Source organism: Uranotaenia lowii, chromosome 3, assembly GCF_029784155.1.
Source record: "Uranotaenia lowii strain MFRU-FL chromosome 3, ASM2978415v1, whole genome shotgun sequence".
Taxonomy (NCBI): Eukaryota; Metazoa; Arthropoda; class Insecta; order Diptera; family Culicidae; genus Uranotaenia; species Uranotaenia lowii.
In genome coordinates, this window is record NC_073693.1 from 268610879 (window position 1) to 268628982 (window position 18104).

General features: G+C 38.5%; 1 protein-coding gene across 1 annotated transcript in view; it reads right to left on the reverse strand.

Annotated features, from left to right (window-relative positions):
- LOC129754213 (ATP-binding cassette sub-family C member 4-like) overlaps positions 1-18104 on the reverse strand; it is a 47029-nt gene that overhangs the window by 2165 nt on the left and 26760 nt on the right. Inside the window, exons 6-10 of the mRNA XM_055750118.1 lie at positions 14162-15358; positions 13881-14105; positions 13124-13763; positions 12835-13065; positions 12087-12780 (exon numbers count right to left, since the gene is read on the reverse strand). Coding sequence (XP_055606093.1) covers positions 12087-12780; positions 12835-13065; positions 13124-13763; positions 13881-14105; positions 14162-15358 — 2987 coding nt within the window. The remainder of the gene's footprint in view (positions 1-12086; positions 12781-12834; positions 13066-13123; positions 13764-13880; positions 14106-14161; positions 15359-18104) is intronic.

Below are 18104 nucleotides of genomic sequence, written 5' to 3' on the forward strand. Positions count from 1 at the left end.
TATTACCTGGTCGCATTAAGAACAAGTAGGTGGTCAGTACTTTCTTGGGTTTGTGTCGAGGCAGTCGCATGCTCTAAGAGCGTATCCAATTTTCCGCAGCTAAACTTTTTCTGGAGAAAAGCCCGTCGTTAAAAAGACGACGTCATCCACGCATCTCACAAGTTTGATTTGCTTATCCTTTGTAGATCGTCAAACGTAATGTTCAACAGAATTTGAAGTACTCTACCTCATCTGACAGGACAGGGTGTGTTAAAAAAGTTTTGCACTTTACTTGTAAAACCTCTTAGTTGTATTTCCAATCAGGCCTCAGAACAACATCAGTTTCCTGCCACCTGGAAAAGATCCTTCATGAGCCCAATTTTTAAAAAGGGTTATAAGCAAGAGATGCGCAATTATCGAGGTTTTACATCGCTAGCTGCCTGCTCGAAGGTCTTAGAGAGAATTGTCTACGATTTTATGTTTTCAGCCTCCCGGAACTCTATTTCGGACAATCAACTCGGATGTTTTTCCGAAACGCTTGGTTACGTCAAAGCTGACAGTGTTTACATCATTCTGCATATCTCATATGGATATTGACAAACAAGTCGACGCAATTTACACGGACATCACTGCGGCATTTGACTCAGTGAATCACTTAATTTTACTTTTAAGGTTAAAACGCTTGGGAAACGCCTGGGTCAGACGCTATATAAGTAATCGTCGCCTCGCTGTTAAAATCGGATCCTCTGAATCTCCAGACTTCATTCCGACTTCAGGGATACCACAAGGAAGTAATTTGGGCCCTTTATTGTTCACCCTGTTCTGTACTGATATTAACACGCTGCTTGCGGACGATTTGAATTTTTTTTTATCTTTAACAGCTTGGGAGATTGTCAGATATTACAGCGATTTCTTGATACGGTTGTAAATTGGTGTGCTGTTAACCTATTGGCCTTAAGCATCTCTAAGTGTTGTATCACAACATTTGGACACAAGAAATTTCCATTTTGATACGACTACAATATCCAGGGTGAATTTCTACATCGTGCTGATCAAATGAAGGACCTTGGCGTTGTTTTGGATAGTCATATGACATTCAAGCGTCACTACTGTGCTACACTTGAGAAGGCTAACCGAATGCTGGGATTTGTCATACGTCTGAGTAAAGAATTTACAGTTCCTGTTTGCCTACGAGCTCTGTATTGCTGCCTGGTCCGTTCAATAATAGAATCTGCAAATCTGGTGTGGTGGCCGTTTGAAACTACATGGGTAGCGCGTTTTGAAGCGGTTCAACGGAAATTCGTTCGTTATGCTCTGCGTGGTGTACCGTGGGATAATCCTCGAAACTTGCCACCTTATGCACAACGTTGCCCTTTGCTTGGCCTTCACATGCTGTCGGATCGGCATTCCATCGGTCAATCGCTATTTGTGGCGAAAATTCTCTTAAACAAAATCGACTGTTCTTGAATACTCTCCCGCTGTAATATTTATACCCCAGAAAGAGCTCTGCGAAATCGTGACTGACTTTCACTGGAATCGAGAAATACACACTATTGCAGCAACGACCCACTACGTTCCGCAAAAATTAGCTTCTTACGCCATTATGCTCTCTTTGACTTTAATGTCTCAACTGCAACATTTAAACGCTTGATCGAATCTGACTTAAGTGACCAGTTAAGAAACAACTAATTAGAAAATTCAGAATGTACGTTAAGGTAGACCTAGATTTAAGTAAACCATTAAGACACTTACGTCAGATGCTCTTTTTTTATAAACAATAAACAGAACTGGCCCAGTATTGGTTCTTTTGGGACACCCACTGGGGCACGTTGGTCATATACGGTAGCTAGTATATATGCAAGTCGCTTCTACAGAGATACACCGGGAAACATATTCGAATAAGCGATGCAATCGCTGCCTATTGAAGGCATATTTTATGTTCAGATTGACAACCGTGCTGAAACGATCCCTTCTTTTTTTGGTCAGCCTGGCTTTAATCACTATGCTGATGATGGAACGAATAGCATCTACTGTGCAGTAACCTTTCTGGACCTTGAAATGCTTGTCGAGAAGTTCACCTTTACCCTTCGGTGTTCATCCGTATCCGACTCTGGATAATCTTCTCTAACACATTGTGGTAGTGTAATTTTATTTAGTAGTTTTAGCTGCCGGTATGCCGACGAGTACTCTGGTGGCTTCTCCGTGTTTCTGACAGAAGGGTCAGTTTTTGCCTTTTCAATGCATCTGTCAATACTCTTTCCGCCAAAAAGTGTTGCAGTGACATTCGCACTATTTTGTTTGGGTGTAGTAAACTAAAGTGGTAATCGTGGTAACCTAAAATACGTAAAATTGATGTGGTGGCCGAGTTTAGCCAATTGGTATCCTAAGCTGGGTTTAAACTCATAGCAATCGATCTGTTCTGCGTTCAGCCCAATGCTTTTTTAATTTATTTGGTGCTCCGTCTCACGACATAACCTGATGAACAATATTCCTCCAATTCGCTCGGTCCAAGACAACCGTTCTCCAACTTCTTGGGCATCCCACATATGCAAGATTACGCTCCACTTTGTCTAACCACCTCGCTCGTTGCGCCCCTGCTCGTCTCATTCCTACTGAACTGGCAGTGAACACCTGTTTCGCAGGACAGTCGTCCGTCATTCTTGCAACATGTTCTGCCCATCGTATGCGTCCATACTGGGTTCGCCGTAGAGTCGTGCGAGCTCGTGGTTCATCCTTCACCTCCTCACTCCGTTCTCCTGCACGCCACTAAAGATGGTTCTTAACACTAGTCGCTCGAATACTCCGAGTGTACGCAGGTCCTCCTCGAGCAATATCTACGTCTCGTGCTCGTAGATGACAACCGGGCTAATGAGCGTTGTGTACAGGTTACACTTTGTGCGGGGATTAAGTCTTCTCGACTACGGTCCATAGAAGGCACTACTTCCTCTAATTACTCCCCGTCGGATCTCACGGCTGGTGTCACTGTCTGCGGTCACCAGTGCGCCGAGATAGACAAAGTCTTCGACTATCTCCATCTCATCGCCGTCGATCATGACCTTGTTATTACTGCACAAGCGGGTTCGTTCGTTCTCGGATACGCAGGCCAGCATCTACTTCGTCTAGGACGTATTAATCATCAACCCAATCCTTCCTGCTTCCCGTTTCAGTTTGCGATAGATCTCCTCTACCGCCGCACATGATCTGCCGACTATACCAATGCACAGTGGTCCAGATCAAACATTTAGCGAGACAAAACTAATAACACAAAATCGGTACGTTTTAGACAAATCATTTGTTCTACAAAGTTACTTCATATAACAAGCGTTTTCTTTTTAAAAGGTGAATTATTAGGACGTGTCAATACCATGGAAATTCGAGATACTAATTTCTTTCGGTAAAGAGATAGAGTATAGAAATGTTCTAAAAAGCTATAGATTGTATCTTTTTAAGAAACTTTGCTGAACATACCAAAGTCGTGAAATGGGACGGTATCGCTCTATGATTTTTTCAAGATTGAAAAAGTAGGGCGTGTCTAAAAAAACGGTTTTATGCTTATAACTTTTTCTATACAAGTTCTACAAGTTTGGTGTGTTCTAAACACTTTTTTAACACAACAAAACACATATTTTTCTTGAAGACTGTGCATGGCTATCTTATTGTCTTTTGAAGCTAGGAGCATTATTGTGTGAAAACTTATCAATTTTTGAGCTACTATATCTCGAATTGGGGCAAACGAAAAAATCTGCTTTTTGCTGCATCAACTAGGTTGTAATACAAATATTAGATACAGAAAAAACTGGAGATGCGTTTTTTGTTTAACTCGAGATTTTTAATTTCCAACATTTCTTATTTTTATTTTTTTTTTCATACAAAAAATATCAAATCCTCCTCTTAACCCCCTATTTTCCCGGCTGAAAAGTTATTAAAATTTTTCTTCAGCTTTTGTGCAGATAAAAGTTACAGAAAGCGCAGGCGTGCTATTAGGCATGTTATGTTTGGCGAGTTTGAATTTAGAGATATATTCGATTTGGCGAAATGGAAGTTCCATACAGTGTTTTTTAACAGTTAATTGCTAGTAGAAAATTACCTAAAATGTAAGGCAAAAAGTCAAATCACTGACGAGATCGCCAGACGCATCCTCGCAAGCGTCTGTACAACCCACGGTAGATTCGTGGACGCCAGAGGAAAGTTTGGCGTTTCTTATTATTACGTCCAAAATGTTTGTTGTTCAAGAATTTATTTGCCAATATCAAAAGCGAACTTCTGTTTACCATGGCTGATACAAAAGTAATTAATTTCTCAAAATTTTTAAATTGGTAAATCATCTATGAAAAAGCTGAACAAACCGCAACAAATCGACGAGAAAAATCCTAATAAATATTGTTATGGTTTTTCCCCATTTCATGCGTACGTGTGATCCATGGAGTTGTTTTTAAAAGTTTCCTACATATCCTTCTTGGCTTGTTCGTAAGTTAAAATTCGACTTACGAAATGAAATAAGTTCTTGTTTTAATCTTTTTTTTTTCAGTTAGAAGAAACCCAGTTGTAGCGGAGAGAGAAGCTAAAATTCAGGGTCAAAGAAATTCAACTGCCTGAAGCTGTGCACAGTATATTTAAAAATATTTGATTTTCACATTTTTAACATTATTGTTGTATGAAAATGCATTTGTTCATATAAAAAGTATTTTTGGCTACAGTATTTTAATAAAGGGCATATTTGAGAATGGTGAAAAATAAAGCATAAATACTCTCATTCGACCGACTGAATGTGATTTCAATAAAAATAAAAGCACGAAATTTGTATACGGGCTTTTTTGTTTCTAAAAACATAAAAATAAAAAATATTGAAAATTAAAAATCTCGAGTTAAACAAAAAACGCATCTCCAGTTTTTTCTGTATCTAATATTTGTATTACAACCTAGTTGATGCAGCAAAAAGCAGATTTTTTCGTTTGCCCCAATTCGAGATATAGTAGCTCAAAAATTGATAAGTTTTCACACAATAATGCTCCTAGCTTCAAAAGACAATAAGATAGCTATGCACAGTCTTCAAGAAAAATATGTGTTTTGTTGTGTTAAAAAAGTGTTTAGAACACACCAAACTTGTAGAACTTGTATAGAAAAAGTTATGTATGTATGTATGTATGTAGATAATCCACCATGGGTGCACGGATTCACCGTAGTTTCGCCAACGTATGCGTTAATTTGCATCCTTTAGATTTTTAGTTCGGCCAATCTTCAATGCAAATCATCACATACCCGACACCATGGCTTCGTGTGAACTGACATGAAATAAATATGTTTCGTGTAGGTGTATGTCTTACTTGTAGAACGAGCAAACTGTTTCGCAGCCGTATAAAATTCATAACATATTTAGAGTTAAGAATCTACGACAGGTATTCCGCATCCGTGTAGATACCTGCCCAGCTGGCAACTTTTTGTACGTTTTTTATATGATATATTTACTCAATGAAATATTTGTATGGTAAAATAACCTTACCTTTTTACCTGTCTTACCTCTCGACACTCTCAGCTTACCTGTAGCTGGAACTCACCTTGTTAAATTTCATAACCTGTTCACTTTCCGTCCGATCTAAAACAAACAATTTTTATATTATTACAAATCACAGCTGTTATTGGTTGATACAAAGATATAGAAAATATTGAAAAAAAAATTTATGAAGAAAATACGAGATTGCTTATCAGACCTATAATAAAAGTATCGTTAGGTATTTCTTAAATAGTTGAAAATATCGTATTATTTGCAAAGTCCATCCATGCTCCGACACTACCTGTATGGAATTAAAGATAAATTTTCATGTTCTACCATGTCGTTTATGCATTATTGATATAATGAGTAGGAATAAAAAATAAACACAGAATACACGATTGAGAGCCAAATATATAAGGAAACAAGAAATTAACGATAATGAACATACAACAACGACAACTTTGTTGAAAAGAAAGATAAACAATTGGATTATATGAGCAAATTTGAAATAGCCCTGGAACAAAAATTGTTTCTTAATTTTTCAATAGAATATTAATAATATCTAAAGATCAACACATTAATTTTATAATTCAGTTTTCAACACATTTTTCGGAAGCATTATTTTATTATAAAGGAAATTGGCGGATTTAACACGGTGGGTAATAAACTTGAAAATGACCTGAAAAAGGAAAACTGCACTATTTTATAGTAAAGTTTTAACAGACAAATGTCCATTAATCTGCTAAACTTATAACTTAAGTGGAAGGCATTCCCGTTCTGATTTTACTTAAAATGTAAATCGCCTATTCGTCTATCTCGATAGCTGGAAACTACATGAATTTCAATGTAACGTAATTTAAAATATAATAAAAACACTCAAGAAAAAAACGATGAATTTGTTATACCATGTACAAAAAACCAGATAAATTACAGTAATTACTGAATCAAAATTAAATTTGAAATTTTAATGAGCAATGCAATGAATGGAAATAAAGCGGAATAATATATGTATGTTGGAATTACAAAATATGCCAACTAAAGCAAAAAGAATCATCCAGTTATCGAGTGAAAGACCAAGACTAAGTCATGTCGCCTCATCTTTTGATATAAACCATGCTAAAAATATTAAAAAATTAATTATTGTTAAAACACAAGCCTGTGAAAGAGAAATTTTGAAAATAATCATACAATTCTAGATGAAACATGGAAGAAATTTACGCATAATTAATAATTATAAAACATCCAATGAATGTTCCCAAAATGTGCTAAGGTGGCAATAAATATCAGACAATGATAAAAACTTCGGCAGTAATCTGGTATTCCAATGTGCTGAAATATAAAAAATGTCATTTCAAAGCCAGAAAACATCAAACATGGAAAAGAATTTTAAATCCCCCCTCCCCCCCCCCCACACACACACACACACACACACACACACACACACACACACACACACACACACACACACACACACACACACACACACACACACAATTCGTGGAAAAATTGAAAAACCCGCGGACCGAATCACGAAGAGCCTTCCGTGATATAAACTCCAAATAAACCGTTCAAATACTTTACGCGATTTATTTAACCATTCCTACCTTGAAACAAGGAACGGAATTTTTGTGGAAATGTTTCCAATGCAACCTGATACAATTTGCACCTATTTTATAATGTTCATTATCGATAAAATGAGTTAAACTGAATTATTAGGTTTATTTAAAAGTTCAAAATATAATATTTAAAAAGCGAAAATAAGTTTTAAATTGAAGAACGATTGATACTTTTTCATAAGATGCAACATTTTATTATTTATTATTCCACATATATCACCCAAAAGTCTGTAATATGAAATATGAATATGAAATCTGTGATGAAATCGTATGTTCAGTTTTGAAAAAATGTAAATCGTACTTCGGAAAAGACCATCTTTGTTGGTGCCTTTTCATTTTGTTTAGGTGTTGCGATAATCTTGAGTTTCCCGAGAAACAAATTTCGTCACGCATAGAAACTAATAAGCCGATGACACTCCGATGCGTTCGGCCGGCGAACATAATTAAGAAACGCACATGTGAAACGCGTCAATATGCCATACGCAAGAGATAATTGAGCCACTATTCACACGTGGAATATTGAGCTAAATGAGAATAGATGCACCCACACATGACTATGTTAGAAAGGAAGAAGAAAAAAAGGTTTGACTGGGTAAAATTTGTCCCCGCTTGCTTTGATCAGAATGCATTGGACACATGAAGAGAACATAGGGTAAATGTACCCGAACTTGGCCCCTAAGGCATGGTTGACTATATTTCCAATGATTGTAGTCTTCCTGTAATATGTACCTTCAAAAGTCCTTCGACAAATATGTTTGCTTACTAGCCTGAAATGTAGTAAAAATATGTCCTTGCTTTAAAGCGGTGGATAATTTGATATAAACCTGATCAAACTATTGATTGAAATGTTCCTTATTGTGGCCCCCGTTCCGAATTGTGGCCATTTATGAGTTCCTTAAATTGGCCGCCTCTAGTAGAAATTTGCCTCACTAATACAACAACAGCCCCCACGAATTCGTTGATGATATCCTGGAAGGAAGCACAACAATGTTCTGTGTTGTTTTCAAAAAGTCGAAAGTACGAAATGTCAACCAATTTTTAGAATTGATATTTGCGAGCAGAATTATAATCTTACGTTAAAAAAGTTTCATTTGTTTGTTTCAGTTTTAGGTGTGTTTAAAATTTCTATTATCAGAATGACAATCTAGAACAAAAAGGTTCCAAAATATTGCATTGGTTAACATAAATGTGTTTATTAACCGAGCAAACAAATCGTTTGTTCAATTTTTTAAAATGAAATCATGATAGATCTATTTCCATTGAAGTTAACATACGATAGTGAATGTTCATATTTTTTTTATTTCACTCCCATAAAAAAAGGAGAGACATTTTAAAAACCATTATGACCGAGGCAAGAAGCAAGCTAAAGCTAAAACTCAAGTAAGCAAACGATTCTTTGAATCATACCTACATATTTAAAATGTCGCCCTTAGGAATTTTCTAGCAATCGTTTGCGTACACCCGGATAGCAAAACAAGACAAACTATCGCTCACTCCAGCCAGCCTGATAGAAATAGATTGCATCTCATTCGTTCGTTTGGGAACTATAGCCAATGGAAGCGAACAACAAATTTACAAGCTGGGTGAAATTCAAGCTGCATCCCACTCGCACTCATGCAAAATCATCATCCAAACTCGGCAGCGCTTCCTTCGCATATTCCTTTCCTACGGAAAACAAACGTCGTCACCTCTGCTGATGCACAGTGATCCATAATTTAAAACAAACTTGGTCAAAATATTATTTTTGATTTCAAATGAAATTGAAAACAATAAAATTTAGCTCTTAATAACATAATTTTTAAACATTGTAATGCAACTACTTTTTTTTAATAAACATAATATTTAGAATGTCATAATTTGAACTTTGTAACCATTCCTTTCAAAGCGACACATAAACAGCAAATGTTCATCTCCAGCCAACCCCCTGGCAACTTGACGTTTCCCATACAAATCGCGTGTGCCAGTTTTTTCTGGTTCTCTGGTTCTGTCAAATCGAAAATCAAGCGACTTAACATGTCGGAAGGACGCATATTGAAATATATTCTCTTTCAATTGATTCAACAAATGAAAAAATGATTCGAATTAAAATTTTTTTAGCTCAGTTATGTAAAAACGATCTGTTTTCAAAAGTTAAGTCGATGCAAACGACTCACAGACGTAAATCTTTGTGTCATTTATTAGGTCTAAAACTTCTGGACTGATCAAAATAATCCACTGATAATCGGCAGTTTTTCGGAACAAGTATCCCTTCCACCGAAACTATTGTGGGCAATCGTACACAATAAATGTAAAACAAAACATTACCACAACAATAATCAAGTGATTTTCATAAACTGTGATACATATGAAAATTTTAGAATGGCAAAACTTTCACATTATAGCAGAACATTTCTTGTTTTATGGAAAAACTGTTTCTATACAATAAATGAATAGGTAGATTATTGAATGTGTATAATAATTTCGGTTGAATCTTTTCTTCATTCATTCGAAAGTTATGAATTTGCCTGATTCGCACCACATTTGATGATGGGCCCTTTCCATACGCATGGCTCGAAAAGTACGTAAACAAGCGGTACACATGCGACATCTGCGATTTTGAATCAGGCACACGAAACTCGCCAGAACTGTCAAGTTGCCAGGGGGTTGTCTCCAGCACAAATAAAATGAAATCAAAATACGTTGAACCTTATTTCCATTTGTAGATTTCTTTTTTGGGTGTGGATAAAGTTACTTCAACGTTGAGATCCAAGATATCGATTCGGATCCGAATCCTGTTGATTTCGTGCTCAGAAGTTGAGAGGAAAAGTTCTAGAAATTTACCAAAAAAAAGGCAGCTAAACTTTTAGTATTATAATTCCAACTAAGATGATTATAGTCCATAATGCATTTATGGTATTTTTAAGTTATTTCAATTCAATCATTCTTTTTATTTTCGACTGGTTTTAAATTTCAAGACCACTGTGCACTAACGGCCGACGATTCGGCTGCCGGCTGCCGGCTACCATCTGCCTGCTGATTTCGTTCTCACACATACATACAAACCTCAATTAGTGAAATTTCATGCCAAGATTAGGCGAAAAAAATGTTTTTATTTTTTTCAATTTTAGATCAAATATGTACGTTGTTTGGAGTAGGTTATAATTTAATATTTTTTGCCACGTTTTGCTGTAACCAACGGTATTTTTTAGGGATTTTTTCATAGGGAAGTGTGTTTTTTAAATCGATCCGAAGGTGGCAGATGCACTAGCAAGGTAGGTTTGTTTCAGATTTTTTCCGAAAATCGTAATTTTACTTCGAGTTCGTCATGTGAAAAAAAATTTATTACGCAGTTATTTAGATTCAATTGCGGACAAATGCTATGCAGAATGTAGACAAATGCGATTTTCTTTTATGTTTGATTTATTTTATATTTTTAGGCATATGTTTGACATACAAATGACCAAAATGCATTTTGGCATGCCAAGATAAGGAGCATGCCAAGTTAAGGCTCACTTACCCTAATTAAAATCACGACAAAAGGGTAGACGTACATAACTTGTACATGCAAATCAAGGCTTCGTCGTTGTCCTTAAAGCAATCTTATAATATTGAGTTCAAACTAATTAAAATATTATGAAAAAAATGTAAAAAGGAACAATCTCACCGGGGTCGCTTAAAGCCGCTAGCTCGCTGTTGCCACCATACATGTTCCAGCATGTTCTGAAGCCCGACATTTCGACACTATTTAGTTGGTTTCACCCTTATTTTCCCAATCGGTACGATAAAAAAATTTTCATGGGATTTTCAACTAAAATCATCTGCAACTAATTCCACTTTTTCATTCAGCTCTCAATCACAACTTCTTTTTTAATATATATCTTCGATTCTATTTGAATATCCGAACCCGCCAGCACTTAGAGAAAGGTTTTACACTCGCGTTCAAATTCATTTGTTTGTGGCAATCGAACCGAGTTTACTTTCTTTGCTCTAGCATTTTTCTTCTACCAAACGCGATCAAATTAAACGAATTTATGAAACATTCTCTTCTGGTGCAAAAATTCGGAAAGCTTTGAAATCTATTTTTTCCTTTGTTCTGCCGAATCACACTCAATGCCCAATCAGACCACCACCAATCACCAGAACTTGTATAGAAAAAGTTATAAGCATAAAACCGTTTTTTTAGACACGCCTACTTTTTCAATTTAAAAAAAAAATCATAGAGCGATACCGTCCCATTTTACGACTTTGGTATGTTCAGCAAAGTTTCTTAAAAAGATACAATCTATAGAAATTAGTATCTCGAATTTCCACGGTATTGCCACGTCCTAATAATTCACCTTTTAAAAAGAAAACGCTTGTTATATGAAGTAACTCTGTAGAACAAATGATTTGTCTAAAACGTACCGATTTTAAGTTATTAATTTTGTCTCGCTAAATGTTTGATTTGGACCACTGTGCAATGTCGTCGGCAAAGCAGATCTGTTGAAAATTGCCCACCGTATTTCGCCCACCGCTCGTCGAATAACACCTTCTAGCGCCACGCCATCATGGAAGATAGACCATCGCCTTGTCGAAGCCACCTGCGCAATTTGAATGAACTCGACAATTCACCCGAAATCCGCACACAGCACTGCGGCCCATCCATAGTTGCCTTGATCAGTCTGGTCAGCTTCCGGGAAAAGCCCAAACCAATCGGCAAAACGACAAGAGCCATGCCTGCTATTAAAATCAACATTCTTGACTGAATGTAGCAAATTATGAATAAAAACAGATTGTTTTGTATCGTAGCTGGAAATCCAGAAAACCCGAAGAAAATTCGGCCAAAAACAAATCAAAAACTACTAAGATTTGAAGAAATAGGAGATTAAAAAAATTGTACGAGATAGATGTCACAAGCGAACTTTACACTCTAAACTAGTTTCGCCAAAATCTCGCTCAATTTTAACCAACGCATTTAAAAGTTATACGGGTATACTAAAAAGAAAGTATCGCTCATGTTTCATGCGAAATCAAATACTTACTGAGGATCCACATTAGCGGTTGCTTCATCCAGCACCAATATTTTGTTATTTCGGAGTATGGCTCTCGCTAAACAAATCAACTGACGCTGCCCAACACTGAAGTTGGTACCACTTTCAGTCACCATATAGTCCAGCCCATTGATGGCCGACTTGAGCTCGACCTCGTTGATTGCTCGCCAAATACTATCGTCATCGTACAGGTTAAAGGGATCCAAATTGTACCGAATGGTGGCACTGAACAGAACCGGGTCCTGCGGGATGATCGAGATCTTCGATCGTAGAGATTCGAGGCACACAACGCCGGTATCGATTCCATCCACCAGGATTTTTCCTTCGATCGGAGCCAACCGGAAGAGAGCACCAATTAGCGAAGACTTGCCGGCTCCCGTTCGACCAACAATTCCCACCTTCCAAGTTGGCTCGATTGTTAAGTCCAGGTTTTTGAGCACTGGGGCCCCATCAACATCGTACCGGAGCGACATGTTACGGAATTCTAGCTGCCCCTTCCAGGGCCAGTCTTTTGGTGGTATTTTGGGAGGAGCTTTCTCCGAAGGAATTTCCGTATACTGCATAATTCGTTCCACCGATGTCATCTGCTGAATGGACTCCGCCGTCTGACGTATTCCATACTGAACCATCCCGGTGAGGATCATTGCCTGGGATATGGCCAACCCGACGTTGGCACTGAGGATGTCTACGACAAAATTAAAAGTTAACAATTATCAGTAGATTTTTTAAAACTTGTTACCTTCATGAAGAGCAATAAAACTGAACGCTACGCAAGCTACAAAACCGGTGCTCACGCAATCGAGCCACAGTCCAAGTGCGGCGTTACTGGACATAGTCAGCTGCCACACCGCCGAGTGAACGTTCTGTAGGGCGTCGAATTCTTGGCTGATCTTTTTCTGAGCCGCACTTGCTCGAATGGTTGATAGACCGGATAGAGTCGCCGAAAGGTGAGAGAATACTGGACTACGAGCTGCAACATTTTAAAATTGTTAAAACAATCTTTAAAAAGTGTTGAACGTAATACGTACTGATGCCTTCCAACCGCTTCAAATCCTGTGCTGGTCGAAGATACAGCTTCAAAATGGCAGCGAACAGGATAACTGCTCCAAGTAAAGCAAGTAGCAAAATCGGGTTCATGATCGCGATAACCACCAGAATACCAACCATAATCAACAGTACTTGGACGGCATCCATAATCGCTTTGGGAAGCAACTCATCGATGGCTCCCATATCCTTGGAAAACCGATTCAAGATTCGTCCCGAAGGATTCGTGTCGAAGAATCGCATTGGTGCCGCCAAAATTTTGGCAAACATGCGATCATGAAGCGTTCTCGAAGCCCGCATGCAGATGTTGAAGAAGAGATACCCTCGGAAGGTGGTTATGAAGATAACCCCAAAAATGATGACTCCATAACTGATGAGCAAATCCTCCGTGGAGTACCTCACCGGTAGGTCCCTAACCCGGCGCTCTTCCTGCCGGGTCCAGTAGGTTACAAAGTAATCCGATCCACTGATGACCACTTGTGAAAACAGTAACACCACCAATGTGAATAGTAGCAACAGCACGTTTCCACCGGCTCTGAAGTAGGTTGTCCAAACTTTGAAGGACAGAGTGCCCTCGGCTTGATCTTCTGCTGTCGCACGGCCGAGGTTTTCCTCTATACTTGACTGTGAGCAAAGATAAGTTTGGTTAGTATTTCACCAATTCGTAGTATTAAGTAAAAGTTTGTGTTAGCCTACTATCCCTAATCATGACTTTAACACGAGCCTTCAATGCAAACTTACCGCGCAAGAAAGTGACGTTCGACCCTGAATTGATTGAGCACTTTTCAGCAATCGATAACTTTCTGCCCTGGCGCCATCTATGAACGGGATTTCTTCATCCGCAATCTCTTCCAACTCTTCCTCCTCAATGTTTTCGGTTTTTGCTTCCATCGAGCCCAAAAGTTTGCCAAAGTCCAGATTACTATTCGACAGTTCCTGGTACGTGCCTTGGGATAGAACCTTGCCCTGTAACCGAAAAAACTTTAAAGAACTGTTACTCAAATAATCAGTAGATATCTTACGTGTTCCAAAATCACAATCCAATCGGCCTCCTTCAAGAAATGAACTTGATGGGTCACCAAAACCCTGGTAGCCTGCTGTTTGGCTAGGTATCCCCGAGGACCCATAACTTCGTCGAATAAATGTCGGCCCACGTGCGTATCCACGGCACTGAGAGGGTCATCCAACAAAAATATCGAAGCATTTTTGTAAACCGCCCGTGCCAGATTAACTCGAGCCCGTTGACCTCCGGATAGGGAAGCTCCACGTTCTCCTACAATAGTTTTGTCTCCATCCGGTAGCTGATCGAAATCGGTTAGCAATGCACAGTGTTTGACCACTTCCTGGTACCGTTTTCGATCGTACGGTAGACCGAAAAGGATATTGTTACGTACGGTGCCGGTGAAAAGCCAGGGTTCTTGGGACCCATAGGAAATATCTCCGTTGATGTTGACCTGGCCGTTTTGAATAGGAAGTTCACCCAACAATAACTGTAACAGTGAACTTTTTCCAGATCCTACTGGACCAACAACTGCCATAAGATGTCCAGTTTTAGCTGTGAGCGTTATATCCTTCAGGGTCTTTTCTTTATTCTCTTCCCAACTGGCAGAAACGTTGGTTAGTTCTACAGCCGTTTCCGGACAACTTTTAACGATTTCGATCTCATTCTTCCTGAGTCCGGGATTCTTCTTATCCTGTTCATCCATTTCCAAAAACTCCTGGACCCGATCCATCGATACCAAAGCCTCGGCCCCGAGACTTATAGCCAAGGGATAGAAAATGGCAGCCGTCAGTTGTAAAATATTGAAAAATTGAGCCATCGGAAAGACGATGTCCGCTGTAATCGTTCGGCCTTCCAGGAAACACACCACTATCGCCAAGAACAAAGTCGATCTCTCAGTAAAAATCATCGTACTCAAGTAGATCCCTCTTATATAGGAGGCCCACCGAATTTGACGGACTTCCTTTTTCCTAGCCAACGATACCACCGTTTGGAAAGGTTTCTCCCAAGCGTACATCTTGATGACCTGAATACCTTGAATGAGCTCGTTCATAATGCCGACCCGCTGATCGGTTCGGACGGCAACGCGCATCCGCAGCACCGACTGCAACCTTCCGAGCCCGGTTTGAACTGGGATTGTTTTCAGCAGCAGGCCCAGAACACCGACCACTGCTGCCCATTGAACCTGCAGCCAGATGAGGTAACACGTGAGGATTGCCTGTTAATAAACAAAAACAAATAATGAGCTAGAGCAATATCGCTAGCTGAGACTATGGCGACCGCTAAAAATGAACTGAAACAAACTATAGAACTTTGATCACACGGGTTTAATTAAATTTGTGTTTTTATCCAAAAGTAAAAATGGAAAAAATACCTTTTAAACAGTGAGGTAAATTATCTGATTTTGGTGAAAAGACACTCGATGACATTTGTTTGTTGTCAAATGATTTTTTTCTAAAATTTTTCATAAACTTTTTTTTACAGGTTTTATTAGTGATACTTCACCATTCTTGTGGCATACGTGTCGAAGATGGAATTAGCGCTTTCCTTGAGATTTCCTTAGAAACTTTTAATAAAGGGTGAAAATCCATAGCTTTCGAGAATCGACCCGTAGCAGGTCCTTAAGAGTGGTGTAGGCAACTGGAGAATCCGCAGTTAACCTGATCGACAAAGCTGAACGTGGTGACCATTGCTGGTTTGGCGGAATGATTAGCCGCAAAACTGTGGTTCGTGATGGTTAGTGGGGGGCTCGTGAACGGTAGATAAGTATCGTGGGTAGTGCGTGAAAAAAATCGGTCGTGCGTTCAATTTCGGGAATATTTGGTTCGACAAAAAGGGTTAGACCGTTTTGGTCACCCGCGAATCGTGACGGGTAAAAGTGTTGTACCGGAAGACAAAACGGGCGGAAATAGATCGGCAAAAGTTGGCCGCAGTGCGAACTATTGAACTCAGTTCTTTCGAATGCGTGCGCGTATTGAAGTGGGAAGAAAAAAGTTGGTGTCTGAGGAAAAGACCTCTTTGACCTTATCGGTCGAGCTGTGTCCATGAGGAATTCGGCAGAGCAAGAGTCGTTACATTGTTCGAGTCATACCCAGGAAGACCATGTTTAGCGCTTAGTTAAGCGCAGAAGGGAATACACTAAGGTTTTTTACGTGGTTTGAATTTGTTCAGTTTTTCTAACACGACATCTTTTTACACGACTTTTTGCCTAGGACACGCTTCAAAAATATTACAAATCCTATGCGTTAGTGACAGATTTCATAACGCGTAAAAATATATATAGTGTATTAGAAAATAGAAGAATCTGTTGGAGGATTTGTGATGTTCCGTCACGAATATCACAGGACAACACCATCGACATCGCCTCCAACAACGCCGGGGGCAAATGGTGTCCATGCATCTACGCCGAATAGGCCACGTCGACTAGGCAACGATCGAAGAAGGTAAGAACTAGCTATTCTCTCACTCCTATCATATTTTGTTTTCGCTCTACCATAAATCGGGTCAAAACCCCCAAGCCTTAACCTCTTTAAAATTGCTCAAAAACAATCGAAGTCGATATTCCTTAGTTTAAAGCATTCCAAAAAATCATGTGTTTATCGATAGTCCTAAGCCTCATAAACAAGATAAAGAGTAAGTGAACAATTCTTTTTTAGAGACTGATGAAAAATTTGTACTGTTTTGTACTACCACAATCTGTGCATAGTTTTTTTTGTGCATTTATAATTTTCCTGGATTAGTTTGCCTTCTCTTTTTGGTCACAACAACTATCTTATCCAGTTTCGTTCATTTGTACATTTGCTAGCACAATAAGACTGTAGTTTTGAATACAAAAGGGCTTAACGATAAACTAAGACAAAAATATATAAACAAGTAAACATTTGGGAAAAACAGTCACTGGGCGTCAAATAATAGATTCAACTATACATTTCTGGTTGACCTCTAAGATTTAACTATAAATATATCGTCTAACTCCCGCGTATGTCCATCACCGTACAATTTTATATCTGATGTATCCTCAGATCTTCATCACTTTTATATGATCCTTTTTAGGATTGGTCATTATTTCAAAATATCTGCTTAACGTCTGTTTCTTGAAAGTATTTATGTTTGCACTATCTTTGATGCTCCGTGGTAAGCTGTTAAACATTTTCAGTCCGTTGTAGAAAATTGATCGTTTAGTTTTGAAGTCTTGGGCTCTTCTTGTATTGTAGCTATGTACATCATTGCCATACAGCAAACCGTCTAGTAGATAGGATGGTAACATTCCGCTCTTCATTTTATAAATAAAAATCAAACTGTTATATGCAATCCTCTGTTTGACTGACAACCATTGGAGAATATCGAGCATTAGTGTACTTGGAGTGTATCGGTTGCATCGTATCACTACTCGCATTATCTTATTTTGAATTCTCTTCAGCCGTTTCGTTTGTGTATCTGATGCATGAAGTAATATTGTAGCACAGTAATCGAAGTTCGGCATAATAACAGATTTCACGTAGATTATTTTTGACCAGAAAGTCATATATCTATTTACTCTACAAAGTACGCCATATTTCACAGCAATTTTCTTGATTGTGTAGTCTATGTGGGCTATGAAGTTCAATTTTTCATCAACTTGTATTCCTAGGTACTTGACTTGACGAACTCTTTCGATATCACATCCATCAATGAGCAACTTTGGACTAACTCCTATTTTGCGATTTCCAATAATCATCCAACAGGTTTTATCGAGATTCAGGCACAATTTTCTTTGTTTCAAAAAATCAGCAATATTTTTCAAATCTGCATTTGTTTCTTGAATAACGAGTCCTATGTCCTTTCCACTCCAATAGGAGACTGAATCATCTGCAAAAAGTTTTAGATGTCCGTGATGTAAACATGTTTACATGTCATTGATGTATAGGATGAATAACAAAGGGCCTAATACGCTTCCTTGGGGAACTCCCAAATTGTTTTCCCTG